At 47.4% G+C, this 17057-nt stretch overlaps 1 protein-coding gene across 2 annotated transcripts in view; it reads right to left on the bottom strand.

The window, feature by feature from the left end:
• Positions 1 to 354: 354 nt before the first annotated feature.
• lacc1 (laccase domain multifunctional purine nucleosidase 1) overlaps positions 355 to 17057 on the bottom strand; it is a 36637-nt gene continuing 19934 nt past the window's right edge. The window contains exons 5-7 of one of the 2 annotated variants that reach the window (XM_086006508.1): positions 8902 to 9127; positions 8445 to 8643; positions 355 to 6756 (exon numbers count right to left, since the gene is read on the bottom strand). In XM_086006508.1, coding sequence (XP_085862634.1) covers positions 8469 to 8643; positions 8902 to 9127 — 401 coding nt within the window. In that variant the 3' untranslated portion in view covers positions 355 to 6756; positions 8445 to 8468. The other variant, XM_086006507.1, reaches the window with a different exon arrangement.

The raw sequence follows: 17057 nt of genomic DNA, 5'->3' as shown, positions 1-17057 counted from the left end.
AATTTGTTGAGCTTCGCGAGGAATGTATCCGTCAAACCCCGGAAATTGCTGCAAACGTCACCTGTTGCAGCCTGGAATGATCCTGAGGTGTAGAAATTCAGAGCCGGTCAGCTTCAGAGCCTGGGGCAATGAGGACCTGGTGCTGGGCTGCAGTTGATGCTGCAACACGTGACACAGCTCTGTCACAGCCTCCCTGGGATGAGGATAGTTTTTGTGCTATAAAAACAGAAAATGCTGGAGATATTCAGCAGGTCAGGCAGCATCTGTGAAGAGAGAAACAGAGTTAACGTTTCAGGTCGATGACCTGACAAAGTTCTGAGGAAGGGTCATCGACCTGAAACGTTAACTCTGTTCTCTCTTGACAGATGCTGCCTGACCTGCTGAGTATCTCCAGCATTTTTTGTTTTTATTTCAGATTTCCAGCATCTGCAGTATTTTCTTTTTGTAGTAGTTTTTGTGTTATTGGGGCCAGCGGACGAGGTACCTGAGGTGCTTCGACAATGAGCTCAGACACTGCAGCTAGTGCCGTTAACTCAGCCAGGCCCAGACAAAGATGTATAGTCCACTTGGTCAGGTGCTGGTTAATGGAGACGATGGGCAAATACCTCCCCAGGCACTTCTACACCAATAACAGTTTCTGCAAGAACAACAACCTCACCAAGGGAAGCAAGGATTTAAAAACAAAAATCACATATGACAGAAAAACAGGAAGGCTTTGATGAGGAACTAAAAGGGGTGGCTATGGTCCGGCCTGTTGGAGGGTGTTGTGTATTTTGAATGTGTATTAGAATTGTCCCACATGGGAATACCGTAGTGGTGATTTGCAGTGCACTATGGGAAATGTAGTGCATTGAGTGAAGAAGCACATTGTAAATAAAATGGCCGTTAACTAAACTTTCCACCCTGGAGTCCTTCTTAATTGTTATATAGGTAAGGGTATAAAACCCCTTGAGACACAACAAAACTGGCGACGAGGATGACGGACTTGCGCATCACTTTGCACTGGAATCGGGGATGTTTAAAGTAAGAAGTTCCTGTCTTTTCTTAATGGCGCGCCCGCAGTTTAGTGCTGATGCAATCGCCTCGTAAAGGTGGCGGTTCATGTGTTACACAAATAAGAAGGGGGAGAGTAACGATACAGTGAAACGAAGTGGAGGAAAAGGACGGTAAAAATTAAAAAAGTGGAGGAAAAGGACTGTAAAGAAAAAAAAATAACAAAATGGCTATGCTAACTGGAGCGTTTGGACCATTTGATGAAACGGCGGAGCAATGGAGTGCTTATACAGACCGTTTCGGATTTTTCGTGACTGCAAATGGCATTAAAGATGACGTGAAAGTGGTGACGTTCCTCAGTGTGATGGGAGCAAAAACATTTGGCTTGTTACGGAGTTTGATGCACCCGGATAAGCCCAGCGCTAAGACATATGATCAGATTGTGGAAGTTTTGGAAACACATTTCGCACCCAAGCCGCTGCTGATTGCCGAGAGGTTCAGGTTTCACAAACGAAACCAAGGGGAGGGTGAGTCCATAGCCGAATATGTTGCAGTGCTAAAGAAGCTAACTGAGCATTGTGAGTTTGGTGAAACTCTAAATGACACTGTCCGTGATAGGTTTGTGTGTGGATTAAGATATGAAGCAACACAGAAGCGCTTGCTCACGACTGACAAACTGACGCTTAAATCGGCAGTGGAGCGCGCTGTGTCTATGGAGTTAGCAGCTAAAGATGCACAGCTGTTGGGGGCTGCAACAAGAGTGCACAGGGTAGCAGCTACACCGGATAAGCATGCAAGGGGCGCCAGAGAGTGTTACAGATGTGGAAGGTCAGGTCATTAGCCATCTGACTGCTGGTGTAAAGACCTGACCTGTCGGAAATGTGAAAAGAAAGGACACATTGAACGTGTGTGTAAAAGGCAAAGCAAACAATCCTACACAGAGGCACACAAAAACAAACAAGGAAACACATCCAACTGGCGTTCTAAAAAGAAAAACCTACACATGGTGAAACAAGAACAGGAAGACAGTGACACAGACTCTGATGGGGAGCTGAATCTCCATGTGTTAACGGTGAATGGCGGCTCATCAGGCTATGGAGTCACTCCACTACTAGAGGGAATACCGGTCAAAATGGAGCTGGATATGGGGGCCGCTGTCTCCTTGATTTCAGAGAAGCTATTCAAAGAAAAACTGAACCACCTATCACTGACGCCAGCCAAGCTCATCTTAAAGACCTACACTGGGGAAACAGTCCCAATGCTGGGTAAGACGGAGGTCAAGGTGGAGCTTAATGGACAAACCGTGATGCTGCCAGTTTACGTGGTCAAGGGTGACTATCCATGCCTGATGGGCAGGCCATGGTTGGAGAAAATTCATCTGGATTGGAAAAAAGTGAATGCGGTGTCAGTTGAAGAGGCGGGGCTAGCGGCAGTGTTGACAAACCATGCGGCTGTCTTTGACGGAGAATTGGGGAGTATGAAGGGGATTACGGTCAAACTCAAGGTGAAGCCTGACAGCCAGCCACGATTCCTGAAGGCCAGGAACGTTCCCTACACCCTCAGACCAAAGGTGGAGGCTGACCTGGAGCGTCTGGTCAAAATAGGGGTCCTGGTGCCGGTTTTGCACAGTGAGTGGGCCGCGCCCATGGTACCAGCGATGAAGAGTGATGGCACAGTTCGCTTTTGTGGAGATTTCAAAGTAACAGTGAATCCTGTGCTCTCAGCTGAACAGTACCCCCTCCCCATCATTGAAGATCTTTTCGCAGGTCTAGCAGGCAGTCAGAAGTTTAGCAAGATTGATCTATGCCAAGCCTACTTGCAGATGCATGTAGAAGAGGACTCACAGAAGTGCCTCACCATCACCACCCACAAGGGCCTCTACAGGTACTGCCGCCTACCCTTTGGTATAACGTCAGCACCAGCATTGTTTCAGCGGGCTATGGACCAGATCTTAAGTGGCATTCCAGGGGTACAATGTTATCTCGACGATATCCTTGTCACAGGAAAGGACGACAACGAGCATCTGCAGAACCTGACGAAGACACTGGGAAGACTTGAAGAATGTGGCTTACGCGTTCGCAAGGACAAATGCAAATTTTTCAAGCCATCAGTGGAGTACCTAGGCCACGTCATCGACGCGGACGGCCTACACACAGCACCGTCGAAATGAAAGCCATTGCCGACGCTCCTGCACCTACAAATGTCGGCCAGCTGCGGTCATTCTTAGCTCTCCTGAACTATTACGGAAAGTTTATTCCACAGCTGGCATCACTGTTGAAGCCATTACATGAGTTGCTGTATCAGGGCAAGGCCTGGGCATGGACGAAGGAGTGCGAAGCTGCATTCAAGAAAGCCAAAGCAGCTTTGACTGATCCCAGAGTGTTGACGCACTTTGACCTGTCATTGCAGATTCAGCTGGCCTGTGACGCGTCGCCTTATGGCGTCGGCGCGGTCGTGTCCCACATCTTTCCCTCAGGCGAAGAGAAGCCGATTGCATTCGCGTCAAGGTCCCTGAGCAAGGCGGAGGTGAAATACCCGCAGATCGAAAAAGAGGCTTTGGGCATCATCTTTGGAATCAAAAAGTTCCATCACTACTTGTTCGGAAGGAAATTCACCTTGCTGATGGATCATCGTCCTCTGACATCGATCTTTGGTCCACACACAGGAATACCCTCCCTGGCAGCGTGCAGGATGCGCAGCGCTGGGCGCTGATGTTAAGCGCTCACAATTACAACATCAAATACCGGAGGTCAGCAGCACATGGCAATGCGGATGGATTGTCAAGACTTCCGCTGCCTGTGCCCTCTGAAGGCTGTGAGCAGAAGATTTTCTACTTTGACATGGTGAGCAATGCCCCTGTCACAGCCCGGCAGGTCAAGAAAGAGACCAGAGTGGACCCTACACTATCCAAGGTGCTGGATCAGGTGATGCGAGGAGATGGATCACGGGTGTCAGACGCACCACCTGAGCTCCTACCTTACCTGTCAAGAGGTAAGGAGTTGTCTGTCATGTCAGGATGCCTCCTTTGGGGCATGCGAGTGATCATACCACCACAGCTGCGGAAACATGTCCTCAACGAGCTGCACTCAGGACATTGTGGTATTGTCCGGATGAAGGAGCTGGCACGAAGCTACTTCTGGTGGCCCGGACTGGATCATGAAATTGAAGTTGAAGCGAAATCATGCCCATCATGCGAGACAACCAGGGATACGCCAAGAGCAGCGCCACTGCATCCATGGGAATGGCTGGCGACACCGTGGCAATGGATCCATCTGGACTTCGCGGGACCAGTGGAAGGAGCGATGTTCCTGGTCGCGGTGGACTCCCATTACAAATGGCCGGAGGTTGCAGTAATGTCCACTACCACTACGGAGAAAACCATCGAGACTCAGAGAGATGTTTGGGCGATTTGGTCTGCCGGAGCAGATCGTAACCGACAATGGAACACAGTTCACATCCCAGGAGATGGAGGAGTTCCTCAAGAGCAATGGAATCCAGCACACGTTCTCCGCGCCTTATCATCCATCCACGAATGGATTGGCGGAGAGATTTGTCAGAATGCTGAAACACGCGTTGAAAGCGGCAAGAAGTGATGCTCCTCTAAAGCAGTACCTGAATGCTTTCTCGCTGAAATACCGAAACACGCCTCATGCTACGACTGGAGCATCTCCTGCTTACCTATGCATGGGAAGGCAGCTACAGACACGCCTTGACCTGCTGAGGCCAACGTCCACAGAAGCAGTGGTGCACGCCAATCAGCAGGATCAAGTCAGCAGACGAGCTCAGAGGTCCAAAGAATGACACTTTGTGGTGGGTGGCAAAGTCCTCGCGCGTAACTACACCACCCCGGAGCGGTGGGTCTCGGCTACGGTCATTCAAAAGACGGGCCCCGTTTCATACCGAGTCCGCACCGGAGACGACCGAACATGGAGACGGCATGTAGACCAGTTAGTGCCAAGACAGTCGTCACAGGTAACCCAAGAAACAGAGGATCAAGGACCTGCTGGGGGCTCCAGCAGGGACTGGTCGTCCGACCCTGAGACGGTGGCACCATCCACTCTTGTGCCATCGAGGAAGGAAGCCACGCCTGCAGGGTCATGGGAGAGCCAGCCAGAGCCTGCTCCTGAGACTAGGCGTTACCCCCAAAGAGAAAGGCAGCCTCCAGAGCGCCTTAGTTACAGTTAGTGCTAACCTGTGTGCATGGGGCAGAAAAATCCCCAGGGTTAGCGGAATGTAGAGACAGTCTACCCTCTCTTCCAAAGTTATAGTCATTTTCAGTTATTCTGCTTTGTGGACATTCTATTTTAAGGGGGAGGAAATATGTTGTGTATTTTGAATGTGTATTAGAATTGTCCCACATGGGATACCGTAGTGGTGATTTGCAATGCACTATGGGAAATGTAGTGCATTGAGTGAAGAAGCACATTGTAAATAAAATGGCCGTTAACTAAACTCTCCCCCCCGAAGTCCTTCTTAATTGTTATATAGGTAAGGGTATAAAACCCCTTGAGACACAACAGAGTGGGTAGGGAACAAAGTGCTTGCGTATTAATCAAATACTTTCCTATTACTTACATCATTATATTAAGTCTGTACCCGTACGTCCAACGCTGAAGTTGTAGTTCTTACGCTAGCTGTCATTGATGTAGCACTGCCCAACTGCGTACTGTATCTGATATCAAGTTGGAGATGAGCTGGAACTTCGTCCAGCTCAGTACTGCAAGACCAAAACCCTCCTTTCTATTTCTTGCCAACAGCTTCACATTTCCAATTCCATCCCCCTTTCCTGGCTGCTGGCTCAGGCTGAACCAGTGTGCTACTTTGGTGTCCTGCTGGAGATCCGATTGATCACCATGGCTGCCTACTTTTATCTCTACTGTTACCCACCTCCATTCCTACCTCCTCGCCAACACTGCTGATATCCTCATTCCTCAGCCACAATCTTTCTTACTCCCAGGCCTGACTTCCTCAAAGCTCACCTCGATGACCTCCCAAGCTCTACCCTATTTAAACTCCAACTGATTTCAGAATTCTGCTGTTCGATTCCTATCCAGTTCCAAGTCATTCAACTCTCACCCGTCTTCACCAACCTCCTTGTCCGCCAGTGCATCCATTTCAAAATCCTTATTCTTTTATAAATCCCTCTCTCCTACCATGTATCCTCTTCCACACTTATGTCCCAGCTCACTCCCTCCTTTCTTCCAAATCTGGCTTTCTGTGTATTTCCCCTTTCCTTCCCTCCACCATCGGTGGCACAGCATTCAGTCGCCACACTCTGGAATTCCCTTCCTAACTCCTATCACCTGGCTCCCTACTTCCAAAAACCTGTTCAAAACACATCTCTTCAACCACATGTTTGATCATTTCTCCCAACCCTCCTCCCTAGCTCCTGCTTAGAGTCTGAATCCCTATCTTGTAAAGCTCTGACAGTTGAAAGAACTATACAAACACAAATTGCTTTTATTCCTTCAGCACATGGTAACGTAACTGACAGCTTATCTTTTTGATGGTGCACAGTATTACTGATTTCAGGTCTAGACTAGATATTCCCTCAGGTTGAGTGTCACCAGTCACTCCCACTTCCTATGATCAGGAGAATATTTTACTGCGCAACATCTAATCATACATGACCCAGGGGCCAAACAATAAGGTGCTTTGGGGATATGCTGATCTTGCACTTGCATTCTGTCCGCTTCTTCTGTCTTCCTGAAGGCATACTGAAAGGTTCCCAGGCTTGACTTCTTCAAAGTTCACCTTGATAACCTCGAGTAAGAGCAATTGTAAACCAACAAACTGGTTTATTTTTAATACATGAAACGAATACAGTTTTCTAGCTATTTACAATATTTCATATCGCTCCTCTAAGCATGGAAAATATACCGTGGAAATACACCATCAAAGTTTGCCTCTTTACCCCTGTTAACAGGTTAAATTCACTGTAAGAGTTCCCCGAAGGGAGCCAGCATTAACCTTTCCCATACAGGACATACATGTTCATATCTCAGCCAGGATACTTCCTATCTCCCACTGGCTGATTAGAAACTGAGACTCCTCTGCTTCACTGACTGCTCCAAACTCAAACCTGCTCCAGGCTGACTTGAGAGCACAAGAAAAGAGCAAGCAAGTGCGAGAATGAGTAAGAGAGCAGAGAAATACACACACATTGAGAGAGCCAAATGCTTAACCTTTACCCCTCCCTCTACTCTGTTGGGATGAGACTTGGTGCATCGGCAATCAAACTACCACCTCTCCCTTTGGTGTGGGGGCTATGACAGCTACAATGTCTGACCGGCTAAGGCCAATGAATGAAACAAATTCATCATTACAGGCGTGAACCTCTCTGGAAAATGGTAACGGGCCCTATTGTCTCAAACTGATATGGTGTGCGAGAAAAACGCTTCTGTTGGCTATTTCATCTGGTCTCAGTTAACAGGCCTAAATCAACATTTCCAGATACCTTGTGTGTTGCTGGGAGTGAACCCCTTCTGGTCCAAATTTAACTTCTAGGCAAATAGGTAAAAATCATAAAACGTGACATATGAAAGCACATAGTTTACAGAATTTTGGAGGGAAGTTGGTCTTGGACGGTAGCTCAAAACAGGCGACAGTGAACCGCCAGACTTTTACACCCTGTCTGATTTTCTTTTCCATTGGCTTCATTGGTCTCCACCAGGCGGGGGCAGTTAAAATGAGGCCCGTCACTTATTCCCTCTGCTCCACTGCCTTCCTGCCATATCCCCATGTTAACCTGCTCTTTTGAACAGGCGAGCGGGACACCTGCAGGAAGGCAGCCGACCATCTTTAAATATGCAGATCGGGGCCCGTGATGTCATCGGGATGCGATCTGTAATTTTAGTTGGAGGCCTGAGCGAGGGGAGCAGTGATGACTTCAGGCCAGACCTGCTGCTAGGGTGGCGGGGGGTGGGGGGGTTGTGGGCCACACAGCAGGAAAGTGTGGACATTTTTATTTTAGGTTTCCTTGTAGGCCAGGATGAGCAGCAGTGCAGTACAACAGTGACTACACTTCAAAAATACTTAATTGGCTGCAAAGGGCTTTGGGACGTCCCGTGGTCTTGAAAAGCGCTATATAAATGCAAGTCTTTCTTTGTATTTTCTCCTGTATATATATATATAAACTTTGTGCAAAAAATGTGAATTTGTTTCATAAATATGATTTAAAAAGTCCATTTACAGCAGCTTCTTTGTGTGAAGGAACATTTCTCGAAGGCAGTGCATGAATGTTAGGAACGATGCCATGGTCCCACTGAATTCAGTTGTCTGAATTGTATTGAAGGGTAGTTACCAGAAGGGGGCCCTGTTGGACACCCATCGATTCCACAGCACGACTTCTGGAAAGCAAAGCTCCATTGTCAGTCTTGGACACAAGCATCAACAATCTCAAACCATGCATCACATAACTGTCTGTCTTTTAAACAAGAGAAACGATTTACCTGCATGAGATTGGAAGTTTACCTCTAGCCTCTGACAGAGATAAATCCAATTTGGGTTCCAAAGTTGTTTCCATCCCGACTATATGAAAAAAGCATCTCTGGGTGGCAGACGGTGCAAAAAGCCACTTCCGTGCATTTACTGCTTGTGGAATCAGCACTTATGTTTTCAGATAGAATCCCTCCACATTCCAGTAAAGCCCTTAGGAAAGAAAAGTTCAACATTTTGTAGAATGCTTCCCCCCTCAACTGTCATTTAAAAAAGCCGTACTAAATACATATATCTATTTTAAAATTTCAGAACTTTTCCACTTAAAACAGATCAAACTAGCCTTAAAACACTGATTAAAATGCTCCTTTGCGTCTCATTTTAAATATAAAGCATCAAAAACAGGAACATGTATTTCTCTATTTGAGGTTTTGATCTGACTCGGTAACAGATTGCAGCTTCTACACTTACCTTGTTGCTCGCCTGAGGTCAATAGCAGGACGGGGAGCGTCGCGCTCTTTCACGCAGCCGGTGTCGATCTTCATGAACTCTCTGGCTGCCTCTTGGTGAAGTGTGAAGCAACATGAGCCCACACAAGGACCCATCACAACCAGAATATTTTTCACATTGCAGCCAAATTCAGTCACCATCGCGTTCACTGTAGCCATAGCAACTCCTGCCAGTGTTCCCTTCCAACCTGAAAGGTACAAGCAAACACTATTCCGGTTCAATCAAACAATGTTTCATTTGTTGCCGGGGTGGGGGGGGGGGAAGAGATCGGTGGCTGCGGGGGGGGGGGGGGGATGGGAGGGGAGGATTGGAGGCCGGGGGCGGGGAGGTGTGGACGGGAGGATCAGAGGATGGGTCAGGGGTGGAGCGGCAGCGCTGCATTCTATAAATGTGGGATCGGGAGAAGTACTCCTGTTCCTCCCAGCTCCACATTCAGGTAAGTATATTTGAAAAAATTATCTTGTTGGCAGCAGGCGGTCCAAAGGTCTTGAGTCATAGAGCCATAACAGCACAGAAGGAGGGTATTCGGCCCATCGAGTCCGTGCTGGCTCGCTGTCCAGCAATCCAGTCAGTCCCATTCCCCTCACTCTATCCCCGAAGCCCTGCAAGTTTATTTCCCTCAAGTGCCTATCCAGTGTCCCCTTGAAAATATTGCGTGTCTCCGCTTCTACCACTTCTGTCGGCAGTGAGTTCCAGGTCATCACCACTCGCTGCATAAGAAAGTTTTTCCTCACTTTCCCCCTGTATCTCTTGCCCAAAACCTTAAATCTGTGTCCCCTAGTCCTTGTTCCATCAACTACTGGGAACAGCCTTTCCCGTCTAGCCTATCCATCCCGTCATAATCTTGTACACCTCTATCAAATCACCCCTCAACCTCCTTTGCTCTAATGAAAACAAATCCAGCTTCTCCAACCTGTCCTTATAGCTAAGATCCCCCATCCCCGGACCCATTCTGGTAAATCTCCTCTGCACCCTCTCAAGGGCCTTCACATCCTCCCTAAAGTGTCGTGACCAGAACTGGATGCAATACTCCATTTGTGGCCTAACCAGCGCTTTATAAAGGTTCAGCATAACTTCTCTACTTTTGTACTTAATACCTCTATTGATGAAGCCCAAAATCCCATATGCTTTGCTAACCACTCCCTCAATATGTCCTGCCAACTTCAGGGACCTATGCACATTAACTCCCAGGTCCCTCTGTCCCTGCACACTCTTTAAAACTATGCCATTAAGCATTACATAAGAACATAAGAACATAAGAAATAGGAGCAGGAGTAGGCCAATCGGCCCCTCGAGCCTGCTCCGCCATTCAATAAGATCATGGCTGATCTGATCCTAACCGCCAATCTACTATCACAGAACCATCTCCTGAATCTAACAGAATTAGACACACGAAATAGGAGCAGGATCAGGCTACACGGCCCCTGGGCCCGCTCCGCTACCCACAGGGCCATGACCGATCCGAACCTAGACTCATGTCCAAATTCCTGCCCGCTCCCCGTAACCCTTAATTCCCTTTACTTCTAGGAAACTGTCTATTTCTGTTTTAAATTTATGTAATGATGTAGCTTCTACAGCTTTTTGGGGCAGCATATTCCATGGACCTATCACCCTCTGAGTGAAGTAGTTCCTCCTCATCTCAGTTTTGAAAGAACAGCCCCTTATTCTAAGACTATGCCCCCTAGTTCTAGTTTCACCCATCATCGGGAACATCCTCCCCGCATCCACCCGATCCAACCCCTTCACAATCTTATATGTTACAATAAGATCGCCCCTCATTCTTCTGAACTCCAAATCTGCTAATGTAACGCCCTTATTTAAAAAGGGCAGTAGACAGAAGGCTGGAAACTATAGACCGGTTAGCCTAACATCTGTGGTAGGTAAAATTTTGGAGTCCATTATTAAGGAGACAGTAACAGGACATTTGGATAATCATAATTTAATAGGACAAAGTCAGCATGGTTTTATGAAGGGGAAGTCATGTTTGACAAATTTGCTGGAGTTCTTTGAGGAAGTAACATATATGGTGGATAAAGGGAAACCAGTGGACGTAGTGTATTTAGACTTCCAAAAGGCATCTGACAAGGTGCCACACAAAAGATTATTGCTTAAGATAAAAAATCACGGGATTGGGGGTAATATTCTGGCAGGGATAGAGGATTGGCTGTCTAACAGAAGGCAGAGAGTTGGGATAAATGGTTCATTCTCAGACTGGCAATCAGTAACTAGTGGTGTTCCGCAGGGGTCAGTGCTGGGTCCCCAACTCTTTACAATCTACATTAACGATTTGGAGGAGGGGACCGAGTGTAACATATCAAAGTTTGCAGATGATACTAAGATGGGAGGGAAAGTAGTGAGTGAGGAGGACATAAAAAAACCTGCAAGGGGACATAGACAGGCTAAGTAAGTGGGCAGAGATTTGGCAGATGGAATACAATACTGGAAAGTGTGAGGTTATGCACTTTGGCAGGAAAAATCGTAGAGCGAGCTATTATCTTAATGGCAAGAAACTGGAAAGTACTGAAGTACAAAGGGATCTGGGGGTCCTGGTGCACGAAACTCAAAAGGTTAGTATGCAGGTGCAGCAAGTGATTAAGAAGGCCAATGGAATGTTGGCTTTCATTGCTAGGGGGATAGAATATAAAAATAGGGAGGTATTGCTTCAGTTGTACAAGGTATTGGTGAGACCGCACCTGGAATACTGCATACAGTTTTGGTGTCCATACTTAAAAGACATACTTGCTCTCGAGTCAGTACAAAGAAGGTTCACTCGGTTAATCCCGGGGATGAGGGGATGGACATATGAGGAGAGGTTGAGTAGATTGGGACTCTACTCATTGGAGTTCAGAAGAATGAGAGGCGATCTTATTGAAACATATAAGATTGTGAAGGGGTTGGATCGGGTGGATGCAGGGAGGATGTTCCCGATGGGTGAAACTAGAACTAGGGGGCATAGTCTTAGAATAAGGGGCTGCTCTTTCAAAACTGAGATGAGGAGGAACTACTTCACTCAGAGGGTGGTAGGTCCATGGAATATGCTGCCCCAAAAAGCTGTAGAAGCTACATCATTACATAAATTTAAAACAGAAATAGACAGTTTCCTAGAAGTAAAGGGAATTAAGGGTTACGGGGAGCGGGCAGGAATTTGGACATGAGTCTAGGTTCGGATCGGTTATGGCCCTGTGGGTAGCGGAGCGGGCCCAGGGGCCGTGTAGCCTGATCCTGCTCCTATTTCGTGTGTCTAATTCTGTTAGATTCAGGAGATGGTTCTGTGATAGTAGATTGGCGGTTAGGATCAGATCAGCCATGATCTTATTGAATGGCGGAGCAGGCTAGAGGGGCCGATTGGCCTACTCCTGCTACTCTTTCTTATGTTCTTATGTTCTTATGTAATGAGTAGAGTCCCAATCTACTCAACCTCTCCTCATATGTCCATCCCCGGGATTAACCGAGTGAACTGTTTGCCACACCCCCAAGTTTGGTGTCATCGGCAAATTTAGAAATTCTACTCTGCATTCCAATAGCCAGGTCAGTTATACATATCAAAAAAGCAGTCTGGTTTTACTGAGTGCAGCTGGTGTCCGATGCCTCAGGGCAAAGCAGCCTTGGAACAGGGGCCTCAAACAAGCCTTAGGCCCTTAATTTACACATGCAAAGAGACCAGCTCCTGTTTCAGGCAGGGGCTCCGCATGACAATTTTTTGTCCTTTCCCAATATTTTTTTTAAGTCGTTTATGGGATGTGGCCGTCACTGGCAAGGCCAGCATTTATTGCCCATCCTTTAATGCCCTTAAGAAGGTGGTGGTGAGCCGCTTTCTTGAACTGCTGCAGTCCTAGTGGCAAAGGTACTCCCACAGTGCTGTTCGGTTGGGAGTTCCAAGATTTTGACTCGGCGACAATGAAGGAACGGCGATATACTTCTAAGTCAGGATGGTGTGTGACTGGAGGGGAACTTGGAGGTGGTGGTGTTCCCATGCGCCTGCTGCCCTTGTCCTTCTAGGTGGAAGAGGTCGCGGGTTTGGGAAGTGCTGCCAAAGAAACCTTGGTGAGTTGCTGCACTGCATCTTGTAGATGGTACACACTGCAGCCACGGTACGCCAGTGGTAGAGGGAGTGAATGTTTAAGGTGGTGAATGGGGTGCCAATCAAGCGGGCTGCTTTGTCCTGGATGGTGTCGAGCTTCTTGAGTGTTGTTGGAGCTGCACTCATCCAGGCAAATGGAGAGTATTCCATCACACTCCTTACTTGTGTCTTGTAGATGGTGCAAAAGCTTTGGGGAGTCAGGAGGTGAGACACTTGCCACAGAATACCTAGCCTCTGACCTGCTCTTGTTGCCACAGTATTTATGTGGCTGGTCCAGTTAAGTTTCTGGTCAACGGTGACCCCCAGGATGTTGATGGTGAGGGATTCGGCGATGGTAATGCCGTTGAATGTCAAGGGGAGGCGGTTAGACTCTCGCTTGTTGGAGATAGTCATTGCCTGGCACTTGTATGGCACAAATGTTACCTGCCACTTATCAGCCCAAGCCTGAATGTCGTCCAGGTCTTGTTGCATGCCAGCATGGACTGCTTTGTTATCTGAGGAGTTGTGAATGGCACTGAACACTATGCAGTCATCAGCGAACATCCCCATTTCTGACCTTATGTTGGAGGGAAGGTCATTGATGAAGCATCTGAAGATGCTTGGGCCTAGGACACTGCCCTGAGGAGCTCCTGCAGCGATGCCCTGGGGCTGAGATAATTGAGCTCCAACCACCGCAAGCATCGTCCTTTGTGCTAGGTAAGACTTCAGTCAGTGGAGAGTTTTCCCCCCGATTCCCATTGACTTCAGCTTTACTAGGGCCCCTTGATGCCACACTCGGTCAAATTCTGCCTTGATGTCAAGGGCAGTCACTCTCACCTCACCTCTGGAATTCAGCTCCTTTGTCCATGTTTGGAGCAAGGTTGTAATGAGGTCTGGAGCCGAGTGGTCCTGGCGGAACCCAAACAGGGCATCAGTAAGCAGGTTATTAGTGAGTAAGTGCCACTTGATAGCACTGTCGACGACACCTTCCTTCACTTTGTTAATGATTGAAAGTAGACTGATGGGACGGTGATTGGCCGGATTGGATTTGTCCTGCTTTTTGTGGACAGGACATACCTAGGCTGTTTTCCACACTGTCAGATAGATGCCAGTGATGTAGCTGTACTGGAACAGCTTGGCTAGAGACGCGGCTAGTTAGAAACATAGAAGATAGGAGCAGGAGTAGGCCATTCGGCCCCTCAAGCCTGTTCCACCATTTAATGAGATCATGGCTGATCATCCAAATTCAGTACCCTGCTCCTGCCTTCTCCCCATATCCCTTGATCCCTTTAGCCTGAAGAAATATATCTAACTCCTTCTTGAGTATATTTAATAAGTTGGCCTCAATTGCCTTCTGTGGTAGAGAATTCCACAGGTTCACCACTCTCTGAATGAAGAAATTCCTCCTCATCTCAGTCCTAAATGGCTTACCCCTTATCCTTAGACTGTGACCCCTGGTTCTGGACTCCCCGCCATCGGGAACATCCTTCCTGCATCTAGTCTGTCTAGTCCTGTTGAATTTTATAAGTTTCAATGAGATCCCCTCTCATTCATCCAAACTCTAGCGAATATAAGCCTAATCGACCCAATCTCTCTTCATACATCATTCCTGCCATCCCAGGTATCAGTCTGGTGAATCTTCGCTGCACTCCCTCCATGGCAAGAACACCCTTCCTCCAATAAGGCGACCAAAACTGCACACAATACTCAAGGTGTGGTCTCACCAAGGCCCTGTACAACTGCAGCAAGACATCTTTGTTCCTGTACTCGAATACTCTCGCTATGAAGGCCAACATACCATTTGCCTTCTTAACCACCTGCTGCACCTGCATGCTTACCTTCAGCGACTGGTGCAGAAGGACACCCAGGTCTCGTTGCACTTCCCCTTCTCCCAATCTATTGCCGTTCAGATAATAATCTGTCTTCCTGTTCTTGCCACCAAAGTGCATAACCTCACATTTATCCACATTATACTGCATCTGCCATGCATCTGTCCAATCACCCAACCTGTCCAAATCATACTGGAGTTTCTCTGCATCCTCCTCACAGCACACACGCCCACCCAGCTTTGTGTCATCTGCAAACTTGGAGATATTACATCTAGTTCCCTCGTCTAGATCATTAATATATATAGTGAATAGCTGGGGTCCAAGCACCAATCCCTGCGGTACCCCACTAGTCACTGCCTGCCATTCGGAAAAAGACCCATTTTGGAGCACAAGTCTTCAGCACGACAGTTGGGATGTTGTCGGGGCCCATAGCCTTTGCTGTATCCAGTCCACTCAGCTGTTTTTTGATATCATGTGGAGTGAATCGAATTGGCTGAAGACTGGCTTCGGTGATGGTGGGGACCTCAGGAGGCGGCCGATATGGATCATCCATTCGGCACTTCTGGCTGATGATGGTTGCAAACGCTTCAGCCTTTTCTTTTGAACTCACGTGCTGGGCTCCACCATCTTTGAGGATGGGGATATTCAATGAGCCTCCTCCTCCCGTTAGTTGTTTACTGGTCCACCACCATTCACGACTGGATGTGGTAGGACTGCAGAGCTTTGATCTGATCCATTGATTGTGGGATTGCTTAGCCCTGTCTATAGCATGCTGCTTCCGCTTTTTAGCATGCATATTGTCCTGTGTTGCAGCTTCCCCAGGTTGGCACCTCATTTATAGGTACATCTGGTGCTGCTCCTGGCCTGCTCTTCTACACTGCTTATTGAACCAGGGTTGGTCCCCTGGCTTGATGGTAATGGTAGAGTGAGGGATATGCCGGACCATGAGGTTCAGATTGTGGTGGAATACAATTCTGCTGCTGCTGATGGCCCACAGCGCCTCATGGATGCCCAGTTTTGAGTTGCTAGATCTGTTCTGAATCTATCCCATTTAGCACAGTGGTAGTGCCACACAACACGATGGAGGATGTCCTCAGTGTGAAGACGGGATTTCTTCTCCACAATGGCGGGTGGCGCACTTCCTGCTCAGCAAAGTAGGGTCTTAGTAGGGCCTTAGTAAGACCCTGTTAGTGCCCGAAGGATTTCTAAGCCCATATCTTTCAGGCACATTCCAAACAGTATTTATTTTGACCCAAGGTGTAATTTGCCCTTTTCTCCTCCTCTCCTGAAGGCAGTAACTCAATGCTGCAGTACGGTTCCACAGGCTCTAGCCTTGCCCAAATGATCAACGGGCGGCTGGAGGGGCGGGTGTGGGAGGGGAGGATCGTTGGTTGTGTATCAGTGTTTTAGAAATTCACTGGGCAGTATTTAGCCATCCTAGAAGATATATTTTGTGTCACTTGAAATCACATGTCTGTTCAGACACCATCTATGAAAACATTAATCTTTGGTAGCTGCAATTGTTGCACTGTTCCTCAGACTAGCTTTGGAAAATGAATTCTAACCAGAGAAAATCCTCATCTTTAGGTCTCTGGGAATTTTATTTTCCAGACACAATTTAAGGGATCTGTACTGGGTTCTCAGCGTTTCACTATATCTAGGAATGACTTAGAGAAGGAAGAGAGAGTTGTATGTCTACGTTTGCTGATGACACTAAGTTAGGGGGCACAGTAAATAATATGGATGGGAGCAAAGGGACATTGATGATTAAGTGAGTGGGCAAAACTGGCAGATGGAGTTCAGTGGGGAAGTTTGAGATCATCCACTTTGGATATATAAATGGTGAGAAGCTGGGAACTGTGGAGGAGCAGAGAAATTTAGGGGTCCAAATATAGAAATCACTAAAAGCTAGTGTACAGGTACAAAAAATAAATAAAAAGGCTAATGGAATGTTAGCCATTATCTCATTGGTCTGGAATACAAGGGGTGTAAATGATGTGATATATAATTTAATATTTAACAAGTTATATAAAGCTTTGGTGAAGTCCCATCTGGACACTGCATTCAGTTCTGGGCCCCGCACCTCAGGAAGGATATACTGGCCTTGGAGGGGGTGCAGCGCAGATTCACCAGAATGATACCGGGGCTAAAAGGGTTTAATTATGAGGACAGGTTGCACAGACTAGGCTTGTATTCCCTTGAGTATAGAAGATTAAGGGGCGATGTAA

This window comes from Somniosus microcephalus, chromosome 14, assembly GCF_052327205.1.
Source record: "Somniosus microcephalus isolate GS21.2 chromosome 14, FLI_Smic_1.0, whole genome shotgun sequence".
In the NCBI taxonomy this organism is placed as follows: domain Eukaryota; kingdom Metazoa; phylum Chordata; class Chondrichthyes; order Squaliformes; family Somniosidae; genus Somniosus; species Somniosus microcephalus.
The sequence above is the reverse complement of the archived record's forward strand: the minus strand, read 5'-3'. Positions and strand labels throughout refer to the sequence as shown.